The sequence below is a fragment of the Grammomys surdaster genome, unplaced genomic scaffold, assembly GCF_004785775.1.
Source record: "Grammomys surdaster isolate TR1022 unplaced genomic scaffold, NIH_TR_1.0 130, whole genome shotgun sequence".
Lineage (NCBI taxonomy): Eukaryota > Metazoa > Chordata > Mammalia > Rodentia > Muridae > Grammomys > Grammomys surdaster.
In genome coordinates, this window is record NW_021604588.1 from 20,923,338 (window position 1) to 20,948,158 (window position 24,821).

General features: G+C 44.0%; 1 protein-coding gene across 2 annotated transcripts in view; it reads left to right on the forward strand.

The window, feature by feature from the left end:
* Ush2a (usherin) overlaps positions 1–21,663 on the forward strand; it is a 668,288-nt gene extending 646,625 nt beyond the window's left edge. For both annotated transcript variants that reach the window (XM_028760212.1, XM_028760216.1), the window contains 8 exons: positions 362–568; positions 2,695–2,933; positions 4,218–4,426; positions 6,530–6,706; positions 8,941–9,024; positions 12,656–12,900; positions 19,400–19,621; positions 21,574–21,663. In XM_028760212.1, the coding sequence (XP_028616045.1) occupies positions 362–568; positions 2,695–2,933; positions 4,218–4,426; positions 6,530–6,706; positions 8,941–9,024; positions 12,656–12,900; positions 19,400–19,621; positions 21,574–21,663 (1,473 nt within the window). The remainder of the gene's footprint in view (positions 1–361; positions 569–2,694; positions 2,934–4,217; positions 4,427–6,529; positions 6,707–8,940; positions 9,025–12,655; positions 12,901–19,399; positions 19,622–21,573) is intronic.
* The last annotated feature ends 3,158 nt before the right edge of the window (positions 21,664–24,821 follow it).

Here is a 24,821-nt window from a genome sequence, read left to right on the forward strand (position 1 = left end):
AGACAGAGAGAGAGAGAGAGAGAGAGAGAGAGAGAGAGAGAGAGAGAGAGAGAGAGCGAGAAAGGGCCAAATAGCCTCTTTTATTGCAAGCCAGGTAACTGTTGTACAGAGTCTAGAAGGAATGCTAAAACTGGTTTGGTGGCTGATTTATCTACTTTTATTGAGACATGTTCTTACTATGTAGCCCAGCTAGTCTGAAACTCATTATATAGCGGAGACTGGCTTTGAACTTACAGAGATTGGTCTGCCTCTCATTCCAGAGGGCTAGGATTAAAGGTGTGCGCCATCAATTCCACACCTGTTAGTCTTCTCCAGTGTAAGTGTACCTTGGTTGTGATTGGTCTTGTTGATTCTTTTTGAGGTATGGGCGATGAATTCTGCAGGCAAAGCAGCAAGTAACTGGACATGGTGTAGAACTGGACCTGCCCCACCAGAAGGACTCAGAGCACCCATGTTCCACACTGTCTCCTCCACCCAAGCGGTCGTCAACATCAGCGCACCTTCGAAGTCCAATGGGGACATCAGCCTCTTCCGAGTCTTCTCCAACTCCAGCGGGACATACATCACGGTGAGCGCTCAGCTCTAAGAGCTAACACAGCAAGGCTCTTCCTAAAAGCCTGCCTTGGTGCTGTGGCACCTTGCCCTCATCCCTAGATCCTGTGCGTCTGCCTTCTCTTGCCCTCTGAGAAACGGGGGCCTGCTGTGAGACTGCACCTTTAGGAAACAGAAAACATCTGAGCTGGGATAAGTGCCAGGGATGGCACTGAAGCCTGCAGAGATTGAAGGAGCTGAAGACCTTACACACTGATTTAATTTAGAAATTTATTTTAAAAAAATAGAGGCCAGGTAGTTGAAGAATGGCAGCCAGTCCACAAGGCAAGGTGGATGGAGTGAACGTTAATATGGAAAAGAAAAGAGGAGGCAAGGAATGTTCTGGGAACTCCCAGGTTGCTACACACAGATCTCTAACAAAAGGAAAATCCAGTCTCAGTCGGTGCCTTTAAGAGAGCACCCGCTTCAGAAGAGGCAGACCACAGAGAACAAAGCTGACCCCACTGCCGCCATTAACACATTTGAGGGAAGTCTAGAGGTAGAACTGAGTATGGGGGATCTCATGCTGAGCTGTAAGCTGTTGTTGAGAGGGAGGCCATGCTAGAAACAAAGAAAGATATTCCTGTTGTAAAGTAGACCGCACTAACAGGGGAAAGCAGCTTGGCAAGCCAATTGTTTTTGTTCAAAGGAGCTGCCCAGACCTAACCCAGCTAGCAAGCACACAGGAAGGGGAACAGAAAATTCACTTGGTATTTATTCTAATGTGGGTGGTGACTATTGTCTTTCCCCATTGGTTGGGTCTCACCTCAAGGTCTTTTGAGATTGGCCAGTTTTAAAGGAAATGAAGGGAAACCAGAGGGGGTGACTGATATGCTGTTTAAGTCATTTAAATTTAGATAATGGGAGGAGTGCATAAAAGTTTTTGGGTAGGGGACATCAAAACATTTGCATATGGTTTTACAAGGTGAGAAAGATAAAAATACTTTAATTTCTTGTCCTAAATAAAGGTTTTTCAGTATGTGACAGAGAAGGCTAATATTTAATGTTCCTAATAGCTAGGAACCCACCGCTAAGCCAGTACCTGCCTTACATACAACACTGGGGTCTCTCCCCTGTGGCTCATGAATAAGTGGAGGTGATAATACTTCGTTCACATAAGCTTACAGAGAGATTGCGCAGATCCCAGTATTACATTATGAATTATTTAGATCAATTTAGGGAACGATTTGGGCAAGTGTGGAGAAATCCTCTGAGGCCAGCATGCCCGTGTGGAAACACAATTTCCCAAGAAGCCCCACACACAGGCAAGGCTCCTAGTGAATGCTAACAGGATATTAGCGTATGTTCTACAGGGTTTCATATTCAATAAATACAGAAGATGTAAATACAATCAGCCCTTGATTATCCATGCTTATAAAACGATAATATTAACACATCTAAATAATTTCTATGTGGAGCGCATTGTATGCATTTAAAAAAAAATCGCAGGTAGCTCCTTAATTATGTTACTTATGTCGATGTGGAAATTAATTTCCAGCTTCTGAGTACTTCTCTTCCAAATGAGGTCAAAAGTTTGCTCCAAATGAATCAAAAGTTCGTAGCTCTACAAAGACAAGTGGCTTTGCAAAACAGGACTCTGAGAGGAAGGAGGACTGGCAAACATCAAATATTTGCACCCACCTCTGATATGGGTCCCAAGGCATTTTGAATGCATAAGTTCCATGCAAGTTATTGTAGTAGAATGTGAAATCTAGTGATTAAAAGATAATTCAAATACAGATTATGATTTTGTTTTCATTTTGCTGCAAAGGAGTCCCTTTGAAAGTCATTGAATTCAACCGGTATATCGTGTGCTTGGTTCCGTCTTCTAGTACATTCCTAAGGTTAGGTAAGGGATAATGTCACACCTTGTGACCTCTTTCTTGTTAGCTGTTCTGTTTACTGGACTCTTGTATTATAAACACCCCTCCATCTGGATCAGTCTTCCAAGAGTTAACACTCTGCTGAGCATCTCAAGGTGACACCTCAAGGCGACAGACACCTCGTTACTTCTCCCTAAGTGCCTAGCATGGGCTCCCATTCATAGCAGGGGGCACACCATCTCTGACATGTGACAGTCTCATCCAGTCCTCTCCCCTGCAGCTGTCTGAAGGCGTGGCCACCCAGCAGACCCTTCATGACCTGAGACCCTTCACCACATACACCATTGGGGTTGAGGCCTGCACCTGTTTCAACTGCTGCAGCCGAGGACCAACAGCTGAGCTGAAGACACATCCTGCCCCACCCTCGGGGTTGTCTCCTCCCCAGGTCCAGACACTGGGCTCCAGGATGGCTTCCTTCCAGTGGACTCACCCTCGACTCCCCAATGGTGTCATTCACAGGTAATTGTCAGCAGAACCGGTTAATAAACCAAAAGGCTGACAGAGCACGGAGGCATATGACGGCCCTGCAGTCCCCAGGACTGCATGGAGAAAGCAAAGCACTTGTTTGAGCCGCTTTGTAACTTGAAAAGTATTTAAGCCATGAACCAGCTGAAGGAAAGATGAACAACAAATGCTTCTTGAAACAAGTGAGACAGTGCACTGTGTTTGGGTTCACTAATAGAAGATACTGCCCTAGCGGTTCTCTAGAACCATGCACTCTGCTGGCCTCAGCTAGAGCAAAAGAGATCTCTGGGGTTAGCTGGGAACTGCCCTGACCTAAGTTAACGTCAGGAGGGGCCACCATCTCAAAGAACAAGAGAGCCTTCATTCAGAATTATCTGGAGGGAAGAATTTATTATTCTTTGTAAAAGACAACAATGGATCCCTCTCTAGAGAACCAAACATCTAACCTTTATTCATGAAAATGATTATTTGTGGAACTGGAGAAATGTTCCAGTTGGTAGAGTGCTTATCAGGCTCAGGTACCTGTGTTTGATCCCCTAAACCCACGCAAAATGTTAGGTGTGGTAGCATATACTTAGATATCCCAGTGCTGAGATGGCAGAGGTAGGTAGAGCCCTGAGGTACCCTGGAACTCCCTGGGCAATTAGCCTAGCCTAGGTGGCAAGCTCCAGACCTGGGGGAGACTCTGTCTCAAAAAATAAATAAGATATAGATGGGTCTGGAGAGATAGCACAACAGTTAAGAGCACTTGCTGCTCTCAGAAGACCCAGGTTCAATTCCTAGCACCCACAGAGCAGTTTATAACCACCTGTAACTCCAGTTCCAGTGGTTCTTACGCCCTCTTCTGGCCTCTGCTGGCACTGCATGCACATGTTATACAGGCATACATGGCAAGCATAGCACCCATACACACAAAAAATAAATTAAAAAAAAAAAAAGAACAGCTCCCACAGTTGTCTTCTGGTCTGCACACACTGCACACAGAGGTACTCGCACCTGCATGTGCACATGTACCAGACAGCCACACATACACACACACATAGACTATCTTCTGTATGGCAATCCACGTATGTACATGAAGAAGTGTCACACACATCTTCTCACATAGCTTCACAACTCATTCCCCTGCAGTATCAACTCAGGGTCTCTGAAAGCAGTTTCCTGAAAATGGAGTTCTTAAAGAGTTTGCAAAATCTCTTCTCCCCCGATTCTAAGCAGCTTTGAAAAGTAATCAAACCCATTACCTGTCTTCCTTTTCCATGCCTCTGCCTGTTCCAGCTATGAGTTGCAGCTGAACCAGGCTTGCCCTCCTGATTCAACCCCACGCTGCCGTCCCAGCCACGCAGAGAGGAAGTACTGGGGCCCTGGACACAGAGCCAGCCTGACGGGGCTTCAGCCTAATACTGCCTACGGGGTGCAAGTGGTAGCCCACAATGAAGCAGGCAGTACAGCTTCTGGGTGGACCAGCTTCAGCACCAAGAAGGAGAGTGAGTACACAGGATGTGCCTGGCACAGGAGATGCTGTTTGAGAACTGGCAAAGGCCTGAGTTCAGTTACATGGACTACCCACTGAGACATCATGTCCATAATGACTAGAGAAAACTCCCATGGCATTTATGAGTGTAAAGGTTCAGGGCAAGTGTGTAGTCTAGGCTAGCCTAGAACTTACTATGTAGTCCAGGCTTGGCTGCTCCCGTGGTGTCTGTGCTCCCACCATTGAGGGTTTCAAGTTACACCATAGCAGCAGTCAGAGGAGAAAGAATGGGGGGCAGATGATCATTACATAACCCATCATTCTGTTACAAAAGGGCAAAGAACCCTGGGTGGATGGATAACAGTAAAATGTAATAAATAATAAGAAATGTTAAGAATTTTAACATTTATTGCCCTTTAAATATAATTAAGATTATAGGGCTTAATTTTTAGTAATGGCTAACTTGACTGGCAAGCACAAAACTCCTGATTAGCTGACAACCAGAATTAGCCAGTTTCGTCATACCATTAGGGAACACACACGGTAAGGTAGTAAACGTATTCTGAATATAAAGGAAGTGGGCGTTATAAAGGAGTTATGCAGCTCTGCGTTCAGGTTCTTGGTGGCTTCCTACCTTGATTATTGAGCGAGATGTTTAACCTCTGAAAGAAATCAATTTCTTTCTTTTTAGTTTTTAAAGATCTCTCTCTCTCTCTCTCTCTCTCTCTCTCTCTCTCTCTCTCTCTCTCTGAAAGTCTCTTGCTATGAGAGATAAGGTGCACATGTGTCTTCAGGGTCAACCATATGTTACAAAACATAATTATCCCGTACCATGTATAACCTTTGACGTGAATAATGTAGCCAATGTATTCACGCCCCTCCTTTCCACTGTGTGTGTGTGTGTGTGTGTGTGTGTGTGTGTATCTGTGTATGTGTATCTGTTATCTGTGTGTGTGTCTGTGTGTGTCTGTGTGTGTATCTGTGTGTCTGTGTATCTGTGTGTGTGTATGTGTGTATCTGTGTGTGTATCTGTGTGTGTGTATCTGTGTGTGTGTATCTGTGTGTGTGTGTATCTGTGTGTGTGTATGTGTATATCTGTTTGTGTGTATCTCTGTGTGTGTATCTGAGTGTGTGTATCTGTGTGTGTGTGTGTATCTGTGTGTGTATCTGTGTATCTGTGTGTGTGTGTGTGTGTGTGTATCTCCTGATGCTTTATAAATATCTTGGTTATTTTGGAGAAAGCAAGGTCTCCTGAAGCAGATCTTTCCCCCTCTGCAAGGTGATAGTACATTACTTCATTTGTTCCCTCAACAACATATTTACCTTGAAGATGAGCTACCATTGAGGTCTCCCATTGTGTCTCAGCGAGGAGCTTACAAATGAGACAAGAGGATGCCTGTAAATGTGTACCAGGTTGCTTCTGGATCTGATATAATACTTAGGAGACTCGAGCCTGATTATCTACTAATGTACTCAGCTATTGCTGGATTAGCCGGAGTAATGAGTTATGAGGCTTGGACTGCTGTTTACAAGGCCTTTTAACCACCTCAGAAAACAAACTCACGGTTCAAGAAAAAGCTTTGAAAACAAATGAGTACCGAAAGAGCATAACTCACCATCTAAGCAGTTTGGTTTGCTGCAAAAAAAAGAAAAAAAAAATTAACTTCATCTAGTCCTGGGGCTTCCTAGCAATAAATATTGATCCGATATGAAAAATAGCTATGTACTATAGTTAATAGTGTTAAGGACACTTTATCCGTTAGAGTGGGAAAATACAGCAAAATATCAGCCCTGGGTTATGTTGCTAAGCAAACTCATTGTGTGCTAATAGTTTTATTTATAAATCAGCACTCTCCATTGATTTTTGGAAGCAGCACAAAGCTGCTGAGAGAGCACTTCACACGCGTCCCCTTTGGCCATCCTCCTGTCTTCCACCCTGGTATGGTACTTTTAATGGGTTTCTAGCAACACCCAGGGTTGTCTCTGGTTGGTTGGTTGGTTAGCTGATTTCCTATACCGTTGTTTACACTCTTCTGAAATCACCCTCCCATCCCCAACTCACCCCCTCCATCCCAGAAGTTCCTGTATCTAGAAGCTGTGCTTTCCTCCCCCACAGTGCCTCAGTACCAAGCCCTGTTCTCAGTGGACAGCAACACATCCACAGTGCGGGTGGACTGGAGTGGCACTTTTCTCCTGAATGGCCAGCTAAAGGAGTATGTGGTCACCGACGGAGGACGGAGGGTGTACAGCGGCCTAGATACCACACTCTACATACCAAGGACAGTGGACAAAAGTTAGTAACCGACCCTCTTCTCTGTGTAAGGTGCTCTGGTCCCCAGCTTTAGGAAATGTCAAACCAGAGAGGAGACTTGAGGAGGATTGTCATCAAAATTTCTTGGTTTATATAGCCACTGTCTGTAGAAATCCTACAGCTCAGAATATGTATCTCCTCTCTGTTTGTTACTGGATACATCCAAGGACAGTGCTGTCTCCAGGAATGTTGAATGGCTGCAGGAAGGACCGTGACCAGAGGGCAGGTTCATTTCACAAGACAAACAGCAACACACTTAGTTAGCAGCCATACTGAAGAGTTCCCGGGCGTCCCCCTGTGTCCCCACTTGCAGACAGCACCATCATCAGTATGCGGGTTAGTTTTTTACCATCAACTTGGCATAAACTAGAGTCACCTAGGAAGAAAGAACCTCTGTGCAAGAATTGCCTCCATCAGATTGGCCTGTGAGCACATCTGTGAGGCATTTTCTTTTTTTTTTTTTTTTTTGTGAGGCATTTTCTTGGTTGATCGATTTTCTTGTAGGAGCAAGTGCCTGGGTGGGTTGTGCCATGCTGAGGCATGGCGGCCTAGGCTATGTCCAAAAGCTTGCTCAGCAAGCCAGAGGGAACAAGCCCACCAGTAGTATTCTGCATTGGTTTCTACTTTAGTTCCGACGTCCCCCAATGATGGAATGTAACCTAGAAGTATAAGCCAAATAAGCCCTTTCCTCCCCAAGTTATTTCTGGTCATGGTATTTATCAAAGTAACAAAAAAAAAAAAAACAAAACAAAACAAAAAAAAAAACTACCAGAACACTTGGTGACCATGTCCAGCCTTAAAGCCCTGAGTGAGGGGCTCCCCAAACCTGACGGTAACAGTCCCTACTAGAACCTTCCTTTCCTTTCAGGACTGTACCCAAATTCAACTCCAGTTGAATTTCTTATTTCTCTGACTTGATTTTCAATTGAAACAAGACTCCACAGGGTACTCCAGGTTTTCAAGTCACCTGCATGTTCACAGGGCCAGTGGAGACTGAACCCTTTGAAACATGCATTGGATTTAGATAGTAAATCAGCCCAAGAGTGTTTGGATCTGTTTGTTTAAGCTAAAGGATGACTCTCTAGCTGCATTTGTAGAAACCGAGTTTCAGACCAAGTGAACCACACACACTGTCACGGCTGCTGGTCACCTGGGCAGCTTGCTATAGAGGGAAGATGGCCTGACAGTTGGCGGATCTGGGTTCTACCTGAGTGGGCCTCCAACCATCTGTGTGACCTTGCAAGAGACACAGGGTCCTGGCCAAAACAAAAAAATTGAAATGGGAATTTGGATCACATGATTCCCAAGTTCCTCTCTGAGCTCTTTTTAGTCAAGAAAGGTATTCCTGAAAGTCTTAAAGGAAAAGGTGTCCATCTAATTCAGATCAAGCTCCACTTCTGTGTGGTCCAAGTCCTTTGCCAGTGCTGCCTTGCTGCTCTGGGTAGAAGTTCTGATCTCTCTCCATCCACCCTTATGGATATGCTGCCATCAGCCCTTTTGCTGATTGACTTTTTAATTAGAAGTTTGCATATTAGATGTCAGTCGGCTTTTCCTTGCTATGACAAATGCCTAAGACAGTCAACTTTATAAGGAGAAGAGATTTATTCCATCTCGTAATGATTCTCATTTGTGATCTGCTGGCCACAGCTTAGACCCTGTGGTGCGGTAGCGCATGGCAGAGCCTCTTCAAGGTCCCTGTCCCTCCCTCCCAGCAATCCAGGAAACAGTCACTACTGTGATGTAGTGCACCTTTGCAGAGCCTTTAGCACCTAAACTGTCTTAGTTTCCCTTCTGGCGCTTTGGTCGCCTGACAAAGGGGAGTTAAAGGAGAGAGATTATATTAGCTCCTAATTCCAGGTTACAGTCCATCACTGAGAGAAAGTCAAGGCAGCAGAAACTTGAAATCACTGGTTGCATTCAGCCACAGTCAAGAGCAGAAAGCATGTATGTATGTATGGGTGGCATTTGGCACCTACTCTACTGTAGTAAGGTCCAGGAACCCAAAACCAGGAAACAGAAATAGTAATACCTACTTTTAGGCTGGGTCTTCCTACATCAATGAACACAACCATGACAATCTCTCGAAAAACTGACCACCATGGGTAACATTAACAATCAGTTCGCTCTGGGGTGTTAGTTTCTTTGCTCTTTCCAGATGACACCCCTTTTAGCTGGTGTTAAATACTGGACACTTACCTGTTCTTTCTTTTGTCTAGCTTTCTTCTTCCAGGTCACCTGCACGACAGACATTGGAAGTGTAAAGACTCCATTGGTCCAGTATGATGCTGCTACTGGATTTGGTAAAATTTCTCTTGTCTTGTGTTTAGTGTAGCAGCTACTCAATGTCCTCAAGAGACGGGCAAATGTCTGTGTCTAGACACTGCTAACACATTAGTGGTAGACTTGATGGAAGAAACTGTGCTGTGTCATAAAGGAAGAAATTAAAGGAAGGAAGGAAAGAAGGAAGGAAGGAAGGAAGGAAGGAAGGAAGGAAGGAAGGAAGGAAGGGAGGGAGGGAGGGAGGGAGGGAGAGAGGGAGGAGAAAGAAAGGGAGGGAGGGAGGGAGGGAGGGAGGGAGGGACAGAGGAGGGAGGGAGGGAGGGAGGGAAGGAGGGAGGGAGGGAAGGAGGGAGGGAGGGGGGAAACTTTACAGGCCCTAATGAAACTTCTGCTAGACAAGGAGTTAGGGTTACTTTCAAAACCCAAAATCACTAAATTGTCAATATGGCAAACACCAGAGAGACCTGATTAAACTTCTCTTCTGAACAAATATTTTCTCTAAATTTATGACTTCATCTACAGAAGGGTGGCAGAGAGAGTCCAGGGAAGATGAGAAGATGGAAGACAATGGGTGGCCAATTCAATTTCTGTTGGTCCAAAAGATGTTCTTGAGTCAGAGCCTATAGTGGTGAACTGGGGATGTTTCAGTCTGTATCCTTCATGGATTTGGATGGCTTACAGGCTAGGGAGATGTCTCAGTGAGGAAAACACTCACCACACATTCATGAAAACCTGAGTCTGAATCCCCAGGACCCATTTAGAGGCAAAGATGGTGCCATAGTCTGTAATCCCAACGCTTCTAAAGCAAATGAGAAGTGAAGACAGGAGAATCCCTAGAAATTCAGAGGCCAGCTAGCCTAGCATACCATTAGCAAACAGGAGACCATGTATTAAACAAGGTTGAAGGCAAGGACTGACACCTAAGGTTGTCCTCTGACCTCAGTATGTTTCTTCACAACTCTCCTCCCGACTTGTTTCAATCAACAGCTATCCTTTTCCCATACTGTACATACTTGGGTATACTATAGATCTGACTTAACATGACCCTTCCCATATAGCTAAGCTCATTATATTCAGAGCTGTGAGACAGAAAGGGCTTCATTGGATAAACTTCAAGAACTCCGGTTTTCCCAGTTGGATAGTCCAGGAATGCTCTGCAATCCTGTGTGGGTGCTCACTCACTCAAACGTAGTCTTCCTACCCACTCCTGGCCAAGACATTCTCTTCAGTGTGTTTATCTGATTTACATGTTCATAAGAATCAGCTCTGTGTGCTTGCTAATTATACAGATCCTCAGGTCCCTGACACATATGCAGATGAGAGGGGACTGAAGACTGTGGGTTTGGAAATAGGTCCTGTCACATGCTTCTGACACTGGGCCCCAGCACCTCATGCTGACTGATTCATATTCCACGTCAGTTCAGGTCAGATTCATTTGACTCCAGTTACAAAGTCAGGGTTTCTTCGTAGCCAGCTCCTGTCACTTGATTGACAAAGCAGGGCCCCCAAATAAAAGTACAGTCTGAAAGGAAAATGGAAGGCTGGACAGGATCCCGTTTTCAGCCTGTATCACAGGACGGCAACTTTGAGACAGCTCCTGAGATAGGTGGAGCTTCCCACTGTGGGAAAGCTGGCTGAAGGTAGCCCCTGTGTCTGGAAAAGGCTCTTAGTAGAGCAGAGAGGGGAGATTCAGTGGACTGCTGCTGGTGCTGAGCTGTGCTGCCCAGCATTTATCTCTAGTCAGTTTTAATTTTCATGATATAATTTCTAAAGCGTTCCAGTTCAGATGCCTGAAGGCAGCCTCCAAGCGGGAGAGAAGCAGACAGTGTCTCCTACTGCTGAGCGTTCCCCTTTGGAGGCTTCCTCCAGGCACCCTGCCCTTCATCCCCTATGTACTCCTGAGCAAAGAGCACATGGAGCCAATCGGATGTCCCTGGGGTCCCAGTGCTGTGTCACACACACAGAAGAACTTTACTCTTTTCTCCCGTGCAGCCAAGGTTTGGTTTTCAAACGCCACATGGCTTCTCACTGTGAAGGGGCTTCCAGCCTGCTGGAGATTTGTCTTCAACCCTTTGTTTCAGAAGTGAGGAAGAAGGGGCCCAGGGCATCGGTGACTTTTCAAACCATGTCTACTCTTCTCAGGGTCTGGACTTAGTTTAAGTCACCTTCTAACATTGTCCCTGAGGACAGGCATGTGATGGCCTGGCACATCATCCCTGCTTTCTGTTTCTGATCTGCTCAGAGCAGGGAGGTATCCAGAGAGCATGAGGCTTTCAGTGCCATTAGCTTCTCCTCACCTCTGGCACTGGTGTTCAGTAGGCAGGGCTTTGGCTCTCAGCTTCAGGCCAGCCCAGGAGGCGGCTGCATCATAGACATGAATCTCTAAGCTATTTTCAACGAAAGGACCAACAGCTGATGTAAGGCCCTCTCCATCAGTTAGCCAACCAATGGCATGATTCTACTGCCATATGCTGTTCTGTAGGGAGCCCATAGTCCCTTCCCCACTGTGCTGCTCTCCTATCCCCACATACAAGGCGATTCTACCCGCCATATCTAGAAAGCCTCAGAGCTCATCGTGTGATCCAGCTCTCCTTCATTGTCACAGAAGATCTGAGAAAAAACAACTTAAGGAGAGGTTTATGTAGGATCGGGGTTCCAGAGATGTCCGGCTGTGGACAGTTGTCCCTATTGTCCCTGAGTCTGAGGCTGAACACTGTGGTGGGAACCACATGACAGAGCATAGACGTTACCTCATACTTAATGACAACCACAAAATAGAGACAGATGGGCCTGGCCCAAATGCACCCGTCATGTCATGTCCTCTTGTCATGTCTTTGGCGACTTACCTCCTCCAGCCAGGCCTCCCCTCTCAGCAACCCATTAAGGCACAACCTTGCCAGTGGATCTGCCCATTGGTGAGGTGGGAACCTTAAAGATATAGTCACTATCATTGACTCATCCCCAAACTCTGCTGTCCTAAGGACCCAGCATTCCACACAGATCCAAACTGGAACACTCACTGAACTTTCTTGAGTGTTCATGTGAACTTTGACTGCTTAGAAGATAGTATCAACGTTATCACACAAATCTAGGAAAGAGCTATAATGGATACTTCCCTCCATAGGAGGCTCCCCCAGTATATGTGAGATGATTTTTAGAACATTGGCTAATTAACAGAGCCCAAGCGACAAGCCATGGCAAAACTGTAGTAGGAGCATGCAGTTGACATTCACAATCGAAAAGATCTGATATCTCAAAATCCAGTTTGCACAAACCCTCTGAAGATTAGAGCTGTTGCCTGAGGTGAGGGAGCCTTGGATACCCTAAGTATATGTCTTGGCAATTTGGGAGAGCCCACTGCTCAGGACATACCACCAAGGGTGGGGGAGACCCTCTTAAAGATTGCTGTTTCCTGTCTACCTGCCACTCTTTCTAAGGTCATGGTGGTCTGCAGCACTGTGAGCTGCTGACCGTTCCTCTGCAGCACTGTGAGCTGCTGACCGTCCCCCTGAAGCACCCCAAGCTAATACTCTGGCTCACATGCAGTTAGATTCATATGCACAGGAGGTTGTGTGTCTCAGTCGAATCACAGCATCCAAAGCCACAAGGTTGCCTTCTGAAAGACTCTATTTCTTCCTGTGGGTCTTGCAGGCCTGGTGCTGACAACTCCTGGAGAAAAGAAGGGAGCAGGGATCAAAAGCACAGAGTTCTACAGTGAGCTGTGGTTCATCATGGTAATGGCCGTGCTGGGCCTGATCTTGCTGGCCATTTTTCTGTCCTTGATTCTACAAAGAAAACTTCACAAGGAGCCATGTATCAGAGAGAGACCTCCCTTGGTACCTCTTCAGAAAAGAATGACCCCCCTGAGTGTCTACCCACCCGGGGAAACCCATGTGGTAAGTATGGAAAGATAGACTTTTCCTGGTGTGGCTTGCTTTCATTCTTATGAATTCACTTATTGCTCACTGACAATAAGTGACAGCTGTTTGGTGAAGTATCTATGCACAAAGTCATACCAGCAAACATAGGTAATTTAACTTCATCCTCTCCAATTTAGATGGTCTTTAAACCTTTCTCTTGCCTAACTGCTCTTGCAAAGACTCCGGTACTATGGTAACAGCAGTAAGGATGGGCAGGCATCATTGTCTTCTTTCAAAAGAGAGAAAGGCCTTTTCCTTTTGCTCTAGTATATGATTGCTTTTATTGTAAATGTCCTTTATTCTATGGAGGAAAAATGATGACCCCTATGGTTTCTCTTCTTCTGTTGATACAGGGCATCACATTTCTTGATTTGTATATGTTGAACCATCCTTGCATGCCTAGGAACAATTCCATTTATCATCAAACACACACACACACACACACACAAATAGCTATAGGTTCATACCCAATGGACACAGGAGCAAATATTCTCATTATATATTAGTGTGTGTGTGTGTGTGTGTGTGTGTGTGTGTGTGTGTGAATGAAAATACCGAGGCCAATTCTGATGACTTGTAAAGCAGTAAAAATCAGTGTCTTGGTCTGTCTGCATTTGCATGCAGGCTGGCTCAGTTCTCTGGTATATAAGCATCAACTTGGACTTCAATTACTAATATATAATGAGAATGTTTGCTCCTGTGTACATTGGGTAAGAAATCTATAGCTATTTGTGTGTGTGTGTGTGTGTTTGTGTGTGTGTGTGTTTGTGTGTGTGTGTGTGTACATGTGTGGTAGTACTGTATGCTTGATTGTGTTGGTTTCTGTTTGCCTGGTGTGTGTGTGTGGTCATACTGTATGCTTGATTGTGTTGGTTTCTGTTTGCCTGGTTTAGTATCAATCAAGGTAATGTTAGCTTCATAAATAGTTTGAAAGAATTCTAGTTATTTTGGATTTTTAGAATAACTTTTCAAAGTATAGAAATAGATATCCTTTAAAAAGCTTCCAATAAAGCCATCAGATCCTGGACATTTTTAAAGGGAAGATTTAATGTTTTAAAGATTTTATCCTATTTTTAATTATGTTTATGTGTCTGTGTATGAATATGTGCGTGTGAGCCTGCAGAGGCCGGAAGGCATCAGATTCCCCTGGGGCTGGAATTACAGGTAGTTGTGAGATGCTCTAAGAGTGCTAAGATCAAAACTTGGGTCCTCTTCAAGAGCCATGAACACTCTCAACAGCTGAGTCATCTTCCCAGCCCTGAGATGAAAGAATCTCAATTGTTCCAACATCATTTGCTGATTATTAGTCAGATTTTCTGTTTACCTTGATTCACTTTGGGGCATATTGTATATGCTCAAAATTTACTGATTTCTTCTAATTTTTCCAGCTTTTTATAGTTGTTCATAGTAGATTTTATGAGTGTGAATTTCTGGGGGACCATTATTACCTTCTGGTTATTAGGAAAATGTTACTCAATGTGTATTTGTTCACTTTCCTTTCTCCTTGTTCTAAGATTGTGGTTTTAAGATGTCATAGTCCAGAGTAGAATTGTGGGGTTTCAATTTTATTTTAACTGATTAAACCTTGATTTGTGGCTTGATTGCTCTGTCCTCAAGATCCTTATGAAAGGAATCTATGTGCTGCCATTGGATGAGATGCTCAGTACCTGTTAGGAATGCTTGTTCTGAAGTATGCTTCTATGCAGCTGTCTCTTTGATGGTTTGTGTTTGCAAGATGCGCCCAATGAAGAAATCTGGATGTTGAAACGCCCAGCTTCTACTGAATTAGTTTGTCTTTCCCTTTAGAGTTAAATTTCTGTTTATTGGGAAGCCCATGTTGGGCACTGTTTGATATTGCTGGAAAGAAACACCATGACTAAAGTAACATAGAAAAGAAAGTATTTAATCAGAGGCATGCTTAACAGTTTCCGATGGTGAATTAATGATCAGTATGGCAGGGAGCATAGCAGCAGATAGGAATCCACTGGAGTAGTAGAAGAGATGTTATATACTGAGACAACCATGGTGGTGGAGGAAGTAAAATTGGAATGGCTCAATCTCTCAATTTACAGGGGTTACAGACCTGAACTACCAAGCTCAGATCATTTTCTGTTCCCATTTGTGTGATATAAATTTTCCCCAAACTTTTATTTTTAGTATACATGGTGTATCTTCATAGTGAAGCAATGAAGTGAGTTTCTTGTAGGCAGCATAAAGTTGTGTCTTAGGATTTTTGTTGTTTGTTCTCTTGCTTTATGTAATGGGGAGGCCAGAATGGCTTGCAACTCATAATCTTCCTGCCTCTGGTTCCTATCTACTTACATTACAGTTGTGCACCACTATATCTGGCTTTAAATTAATTCTTAATTCTACCAATCTATTATCTCTTGATTGGTGAATTTAATCCATTTATGGCAAGAATGTTATAACATCTTCTGTCATTTTGAAAACCGTAGTTTGCTTTCCTTGTATTTGTTTTTGTGATTTGACAGCATCTAATTTTTAAATCTTTCTCTTTGGGGTGTTGTTCCAATGAGTCTCACACATTTGTGTTTTTATGACAGCAGTTACAGTCCCCTTATTTCTAATTAGGATGCTCCTGTGTTTCTTATTGTTGGCAAATTCCTAAGTTCCTCTTTAGATAAGATAGGAAAGACTTTACTTAGGGAGTATTATTTTAGTATGTTTCCTATTCCTTATTTTAAATATGAAATACCATTCTCTTCTAGTTATAAATTTTCTGTGAAAACTCTGCTACAAATCTGAGGAGCCCCTTAATGTTTTGAGAATTCTTTGTCATATATACAATATTTAGTAAAATATGCCATGGTTGAGATATCTTTTGGATGAAGGTAGTTTGGGTTCTTTCACTGATATCCATATCTCTTAAGATTTTAGTTTTTTAAAATGTATTATTCTGTTCATATATTTATACAATATATATTGATCATATCTATCCACCATTATGTCCCTATAATTCCCCCACCATTACCCATCTTCTTGCAAACTTAATGCTTTCCTTTTTAATAATTTGTTATTAATGCGAATCCTCCAGTACAACTAATGCTGCCCATGTGTTCATGGGTGTGTAGGGCCACCCCCTGGAGCATGGGAAACCTATCAATGGCCACATCCCCCAAAGACCATGTTTCCTCCCTCAGCAGCCAACAACTGCCAATAGCTCTTCCGATCAGAGTGACACATGATGTAACTGTGGCTGGCTTAGCCTTGTGCAACCATAGCTGTTGTGAATTGATTTGTGCAACAGCCCTGTCCTATCCAGAAGTTACATACAGATCTCCTTCTTCCCACCCACCAGCTCTTAGGGAATTTACAGCCATTATTTTATGAGTTTCGTCAGTTTCTATAATTCTTAAGATGCAAATATTAGGTCACTATAAGCCTTGTAAGTTTCATTGGTCCATTTTCATCTTAATGTGCTAATATCAGTAAGCTGTCTCCCAAGTTCAGAATTCCTTCTTTAGTTTGTCCTATGGAAAATTTCCTTCAATTATTTTTTTTTTCATTTTACCCATGAACGACTCTTGATTCTTTTACTGACTTCTCTCTTAGTGAATCCCTCACTCACCTACATTTTCCCATCCTTCTTTGTACTAGTCCATCTGTACTCATGTCTCAGTTTCCTTAGGATCATGTTTACTGTTTCAGGAATGTTGCAGATTTCCTTCAAATTTGGATGTGTTCTTGGGGAATTCTTATTATGTCTACTGTAACTTTTTTTCCATTTTTATACAGTCATTTTTATGGGAGAAGGGTTGTTGTCATTACATTTGGTTTTAACAGAGCCTGAAAACATCATCTCCTCATCTTTGGCTCACTATCACATCAGGTGTGTTTGAAGTCTTTAACAGTCTAGACTGCAGCATTCATGGTGGTACTGATTTGTTTTGAGGTAGACACAGGCTTAGAAGGGTATGTGTCTTTAGGCTCAACAGAGTCAGCTCCATAGCCCTAGGGTGGTGAGCAGTTGCCAGTCTAAGTGGTGTGGGTATGGAGAGGGACATATTCCTTGGGGCAAGCACAGGCTATGCTGAAGTTTGTGGCACAGCCATGATAGTTCTTTAGCCCACATTAGGATTGGCCTTTTTTTCAGGTCCCATAGATGTTCAAAGACAGTGATAGCATCTATGGGCCAATCAATTGTGGACCTTCCCTAGGCCCTGTAGGCAAGGACAATGCAGAAGACAGGGAACAAGCACACATGGCACCAACAGGTATGGCCCCAGTCCATGAACTGCAATGTCCCTCCCGTCTCTCAGTTATCTAGCACACAGTTTTCACTAAGACTTGTGCTCTGCCATACCCACTCCTAAGGAGGACACACAAACAACTTTCATCTTTGTCTCTCAAGTCAAGTATGGATGGTTCTGAGGCGTGGGGCTCTGTTCTCAAATAATCCTACTGCTTCAGAGCCTGGATGGGGGTGCCCCTAAAAAAAAGCTATTGTGTGCTAACACCTACGATGCTGATAACTACCATTCTGGATTTGATGTACATAGACTCTTTCCCTGAATCCCAGGGGCAAGCTTGAATGATTATTCTTTTTCTACCTATAGCTCCAGTCTTAAAATTCCAGTCAGGAGGGAGAGCTCCTATAGATCCTCTTATGCAGTGTTAGCAAGGTTAGAGACACTGGTTACTATGTTCTGAGAAGCCAAATGGTTTGGCTCCCAAAGCACAGGGGAGATTGGCATGTTCCTACAATGGCTGTAGTCCCAAACTTCCTAGATGGAAGAGGAGCTCCCTAGATCACACGCGGTGGACAGTAAGTGTTGGTGGGGGCCTGGACCACTTCTGTTTCTGGACCTGCTGGGTTTTCCTAATACTTTTTGTCAGCTGTGGAGACATGGATAAAACCAGGAATTTTCAGCAGTGATTCCAGTCCACCTGTGGTGTAGAAAGATCCTCCCCAATTTGTGAGCTTGTGACCACAGCAGCTGCTGGACTTTAAACTGCAGGATCCTGTGAGAACAATCTTCTGACCAGAAAAGTAAGATACATACTGGCCTAAGTATGTACTACCCCTTTGGGTGAGACCTATTATTTGACTTCTATTCCTTATGCCAAGATGTCATCAAGAGGGGGCTGTTATGGCCTGGGTATGGTCTGGGAGAGGTTCAGAGTGAGTGCCTTCCTTGGTTCATGGGATTCACTTCTCAGTTTTAATTTGTGCTGAGACTGAATGCAGGACCTTGCACATGCTAGAAAAGTGTTCTGTCACTAACCCACAATCCTAGCTGGGAGTTGCTTGTACAACAATCATCTCCCCAAGCTACAGTTTTCACTCGTAAGTCCAGTGGCTGTCTCACTCAGGTTGCCTGTTTGATGCTATGGTCCACATCATTGGCACTTGCTTGTAACATCTGGTTCTATTCCGGACAGGACTCCATTGACAATGTGTAGCATCTGGGTCCATCCCAGACAGAATGCCACTGACAATGGTGCACATTGCTTCTCTCTATTCTGTAGGTCACCTTCTGCTGACTGTTCTTGCTCTTTAGGGTTTCTACCACTTGGTTTCTGGAGTTTATCCTCTCAGCTCCAACTCTCTTCTGTCATAGAGCTGAGTGAAGGGTATTCCCCGGCCATCTTGGTTCTGAACTCCTGAAACAATGTTAAACAAAGACTGATGCACCCATTTGATTTTTTCTTCTCAGTTTGATTCTGTGGCTGATATATCTGACGTGTCCAGCAATGTCACCCTAAAAAGTTACACCATGCATTTTGAGGTACCTCTGCATGCTGCACGGATATCATCTGATCTTTTGCATGTTGTATTCACTGTTCAGACCATTAAATTAGAAACTCTGGATGTTTCAGTCAGCTAGAATTTACTGTAAGAGAATATCTTAGATTATAATTATGGAGGCATCCATCATGCCTTGATGGTGATAGTGACCGAGTTGATGAGGTACAGACCAGAGATTCCTATAAGAAGGTAAATATGTGAATAAGAGGAAGGGAGAGATCACTTCCCACACATGCCCAGAACCCTGAAAATGAAATATGTATTGTTCATAGTGGACAGCCATGAAATAATATAGTTCACTTTTAATGTGGTGGAAGAGAAGCTCGAGGGGCAGGTTCCATGTCAATGTGCAGGTACAGAGCACTTTAATCCAGACCCAATCCCCTGGTTCCACTGATTGGTAGGCCTGGTCCCATAGGAAGAAACAGCAACCAAGGCAGGGCACGAATGCCCTAGAGAATATAGCATTGTCATTAACACCAGCAACAGTAGCACATTGTCTCAGGGAAACAAGGACACAATATTCCAGGATTTCTGTTGTAGAGTTGTAGTTCTGTTGGAGGAGGCTTGAGGAAGCCATCCCATTCTATCATTTGTGTGGATTCTAGTTCCCAACCAGACACCACCTCCTACCCATCTCCGTCATGATGTGTGGGTTCCAGTTCCCATCCCCCTGCCCATCTCCAACAGCAGCTTCTTTTGCAGGGATTAGCCGACACCAGACTCCCTAGGTCTGGGACACCTTTGAGTATTCGGAGCAGCCAAAGTGTGTCTGTACTACGGATCCCAAGTCAAAGCCAACTGAGCCACGCCTACTCCCAGGGCTCCCTCCATCGCAGCGTCAGCCAGCTCATGGACATTCCAGACAAGAAGGTGGTGATGGAGGACTCACTATGGGAAACTATTATGGGCCACAGCAGTGGACTGGTGAGTGTGTCTGCCTTTTATACACACACCGCTGCATTGTGCACCCAACTATGTTATAAACTGGCTAAATTAACAGTGTTGCTGTGTGGTTAGCAGGGTAGAAACTGCTGTTGACCTACTGTATGATAAAGCACTCAGCAAATACAGGGAAAAAAAAACAGAAATGGACCTAAAGAAGGCATTAAAACTACTTGGTTTAACTTTAAACCTCCAGAAAACCATGATACATATATTACTGCTATTCGTTCATCCATTGAGACAATTGAGACAAGGTTTTGAGTCTCAATGACAAGTTTCTCCTGTCTCAACCTCCTAAATGCTAGAATTTCAGGCATCTACTACCATGTCCCTGCTTTAAAAAACAACCAAGAATGCAGCACTGGGGACTGAACCCAGGCTCTGTGCTAGACACACACTCCACCACCTGAGATATGTCACCAGCCCTTTGTCACTATTCATGAGCTTCGTCTTTCATGGATTTAGTCCTGTGGTTCAGACCCTAGCTTGGAGGGATCAGCTGTCATCTCTTGTCAGCTCCAAGCTCTCCAGTGTCTGAGAAGACAGACTTGGTAGGAATTTTTACCAACTAAGCTACTTTTCATCCTAGACATCTGCTGGACTGAGTAGGTTTCCATTTGGCTGGTAAGAGAAGACACTGAGGGCAGAGAGCTTAGCTCTCCAGTGTCCATTGCCTCCCAGCCAGCTGCATGTACAGGAGCTCCAACTCACCTTTCCCATGTTTTCTGCACTTTCCCTTCACTGCAAAGTGGGCAACTTCCATGATTTCATTTTTGACTAATGGCATATGGTCAGGGTAAAGGGATTCATTGTTGGGCTCCAGATCCCCTTTTCTGCCATCACCTGAACCTTTTGTGCTTGTCCTGAAGATTAAATATATATAATGAAGTTTAAAATGATCTTCCGGGGGGGATGGGGTGGCAGGTCAGTTGGGAGAGTGCCCACCTAGAATGCATGAAGCCCTGTCCAGTCCCAACCACCACACTAACATGGAACACTGTAGTGCATACCTATGATGCCAGCACCAGGAGGTGGGAACAGAAGAATCAAAACTTCAGGGTCATTCTTAACTACATGCAAGTTTGAAGCCACCTGGGATACATGAGACCTTGTCCCCAACACACCAAAAAGCCTTTTTGAAAATCCTGCCTGATCTTATCACAGCTCACCCAATTACATAATCTCATTCCGGATCTAGTTCTTAAATGGCAGGGTTAATTAGGCTGAAACCAACAATTGCTAAATTATCTTTTCCATCTGAAACAGAAATGTGTTTGGTGTAACACATGACAACTCACATGGAACACCTTTCCTGTAATCTTCATGCAGCTCTAGGAAGGGCTATTAGCATCACTGTAGAAAAAGCCTAGGGTCAGAGGTGCCTGGGACCTCCCCAAGAACACATTAGCACCTTTTTCTGAATTGAGATCATTGGCTTTACTTGAAACAGCTGCAGACCGTGGCCATGTGTGTTTGCCCGGTGTACAGTTCTAAGTGGAGGGCAGTGTACAGAAGGGGTCAGTGCCAACACCGTACAAGTTATTGGCTTATTATGACCTAACACTAACCCTGTTGATAAATACAGTACAGCATAGGAAGCAACAGGGTGTAATAACTGGGGTTATCTTTTATTCTTTCTTAACTAAATCTTTTAAATGAAAACTACCTATATATAGATTCAAGTTTCCCCTATCCTACAGATAAACTGAGCCTCTCAGAGGCTAAGATATTAGCTGAGCTGGATTAGCACGTGACCCCTTCAATGAAGGGAATTTAAAGGAAGCACATCCTAGTGCTTACAGCACATCCTAGTGTTGAGCATAGGCAGCTTTTAATTCACTGAACATGTTTTCTATCACAGCGATAGACTAGGAATGAGGAGCAAACACTAATGACAGTTCAGTATCTTACACAGTGACTGGCTTGCTTTTCAGTATGTGGATGAAGAGGAGCTAATGAACGCCATCAAGGGTTTCAGCTCCGTGACCAAGGAGCACACCGCCTTTACCGACACCCACCTATGAAGAACTGAAGTTAGAACACGGAACCCTGGGGTGCACATTCTGTAACCTCTTTTTTTTTTTCTAGTTGTCACCACACGTGATAAAAGTTGAAAAACACTGAAACAAAATGTTTAAACAAAATGTTCTTCCTAATAGAGACTTAAAAAAAAATATTATATTTCTGCTTGTCTCAAATAAGGAAATTGTATTCATACTTAAATGCTTGCATTGCCTTGCTGATTGTGTGGAAAGCAAAGCATGTAACTTGCTGGGCTCTGCCTGTGACTCTGTTTGTTAAAGGAATATTCTAGCCCATTTCAAGATAACCCAAACTTGTTATCTGTTTAAATCCAAGCAGGTCTGCTAAGAGGCTAGACTTGCTCTTTCCAACCTGCTATTTCTACCAGAGAGGAAGAAACCTTAAAGCAACAGCTGCATTAGCCATCACAGTTCCCTATGCGCACAGGTTAAGGTTCTAGAGCTGTGGCTTCCAACAGTGCAGGCGTCTTTCAGCTGTGCACAGTTCTCACAAGCTGTTCCTAAGGACTAAGAAGCTCGCCCCCTCACTGAAGTCGGTAGGTTGTTACGACTGGACACCTTTGCTTGAACTGAGGTCTTGTTTTAAAATGAAAACTTGTGAAATCGTCAATCAGTACTTTCCATAAAATATAAATCTGCTATTCCTGGAAAACAACTTAAGAAAAGCCTCCTTTCCTTCAGTCTTAGGGTTCTAGGAAATTATTCTGAGTCTATGTGACAATATCTTGTGGATGATGCCAAGAGGCAGGTGGAAAACGCTTTAGGGGGACCAACTTGCTTATTTGGCTAGAGACCCACAATTTACTGCCATGATCCAACTGTCTAAAACTGGACTTTGGTAGCGCTGGACTGTCACCCAAATCTGTGACAGAGCAGCTCCCAGATACTTGCCACTATAAACATCAAAGCACAGACCTGGATTAAACAGTTCTGCTACAAACACAGGCCACAGTGCCTGTGCAAACCATGGCATGCACTTTCCTGTCTTGCCAAAAGACTTGTACCTTTTGAATTGGAAAGAGAACTGACCAGCCTACTGGGTTTTCTCTCACATAATCTTTAGGCTATAGCAACAGTGGGCCTACCCCTCATGGCTACAGCTTTGAATGAGGTCCTATAGTGGGCAGCATTTTTCTGATCCAGAACAAAATCATTAGTGAGAAACAGTTGTCTCAACACCACCTCTTAAAGACTTAAGCCTAATGTCTAGGGAGTGTGACCCCCATGGAGTGTGAAGGAAATAGTCAATAATTTTATTCTTTGGCGATAGTTCCCTGCTGTGTGTTTAGAGCCATGAAGGTGGCCAACATTAATCACTTCTTTTTAATTGTCAAGGCAAGTTGTGGACCTGGTCCTCACAGGAGTCACTGGGGCTTGACAGGCACCTGTGGCTCTTCTGGCCTCTCCTTTATCTTTATGTATGGCTAAGACAAAACCCTTTCTTAACCATGGCTTCACTTGAAAGTATGAAGGAAATCTCTCTGTTGACACACTTTTTGTAGACTGAACACTGGTTAGAGATGACTGGACTCCCTCCCTGAACAAGAAAACAGGTGATTCTGGGACCCAGTCGACTTTGGGGAAAAGGGGGAAATATTCTCCGTTAATCCCTCTGAGCATATCAGTCTCCCAAGTATGGCTCCTGGACACTTTAGTTTTTAGATGAAGCTAGGGGAGGGGGGAACAATTAAACTTTGTTTAGACATTTTTTGTTTTTTAATCTAGTCCGTGTAATTGCTACAGAGTAGATCCATGACTCTGATTTAAGCAGTTTGTTAAAATGTATTGAACTTTGACCTTTTACATACCTTACACAACTTGCCCCTGTAACTTGCTTATGTTTTCCAGCTTTCTTTCCCATTCTGGAAAAACACCCAACTTTCTTATGAGAATTAATAACAGTAACGGGCTGACAGTCTGAACAAACCTACCTGTGGTCTCTCCACATCAGTGTGGCTGACGTCGTGACAGTCGTTTGGCTTCAATGATAGTGTTGTGTAATAGCACCGTAATAAAAGAAAGTTGAATCCAAACTACATCCGTAGTAACTTAATACCACCCGCACACACACTGCTACACTGTGGGCCTCGCTGGGTTCCCAGGTAAACCTCACAGAAAACAGTCTTCATCCAGGACACAGGGCAGTCTGCCACAGTGGTGTTCTTGGTTGAGTCTGAGCAGCACATAACAAAAACTGGCGCTGAGTTTCCTCTGAGAGGTCTGCTCTTCACTGGCTGCTTTATTTTCATCACAAGCTAAGTAGTCATGATGCCTCTACTCCTTGATTCTGTGGCAGGGAGGAGCACCAGAGAGCCAGCCTGACTCAAGAAATGGAGCTGTGGAGAGCATTTGAAGACCAAAGCGCTTGCATCTGAAACTCCAGAGTCAGCTCCTCAGGGAACTCAAACAGCACAGGACAATTTGATGCACACAAGGCATTTTTTCCTCTTCTATAAAACTGAAAACAGTGGCTTACAATAATCAGACCTGCTGTTGAGTCCACTGACAACTGACCTAAAATACCTGTCCTTATAACTAGTAAAGGCTGGTCCAGACGAGTGTCATCAGCTACTGGGTCATACCATGGGGACAGGGATAGACAGACACAGAAAACAGGTTTCTTCCCTTTTGGAACCTTTAAATTTTATACAAGCCCAGTGAGTGCTGGAGTACCCATAATCAGGGATTAAACTGATAGAAGTATCTGCCTTTCCCAGTGGTCTACTGAGATCCTTTCTGGTTAGCCTTGAGGAGCCAACTGCTTGTAAGCCTGTACCCACAGCAAGTCTGGGTATTTGCAAATGGAGGCAGACAAGATGAGAAACTCAATATCCTGTTTTTCCTTTGGTTCTTCTAATGAGTAGGCTCCCTGAATAAAGGTGGGTGTGAATTCTCCTGTCACCTCATGTGAGGGAAACATCCCAGGGTAAATTGGGGATACACTCAGAAAAGAGTATCAGAGGATTCTGAGTCTAGTTGTGCCCAGTGTTAAAGCAGCTGAGTGCTGACAGTAGGAAACTTGGAGCCTGTTTGTCCCATCTACACTGAGACAGAGGAAGAAAGACAGGAGTCTTGGGCCAGGGTGGTCTTTTCTATGACCAAATCTCCCAGTCTGTGGTGCATAGATGAGTCACTGGGCA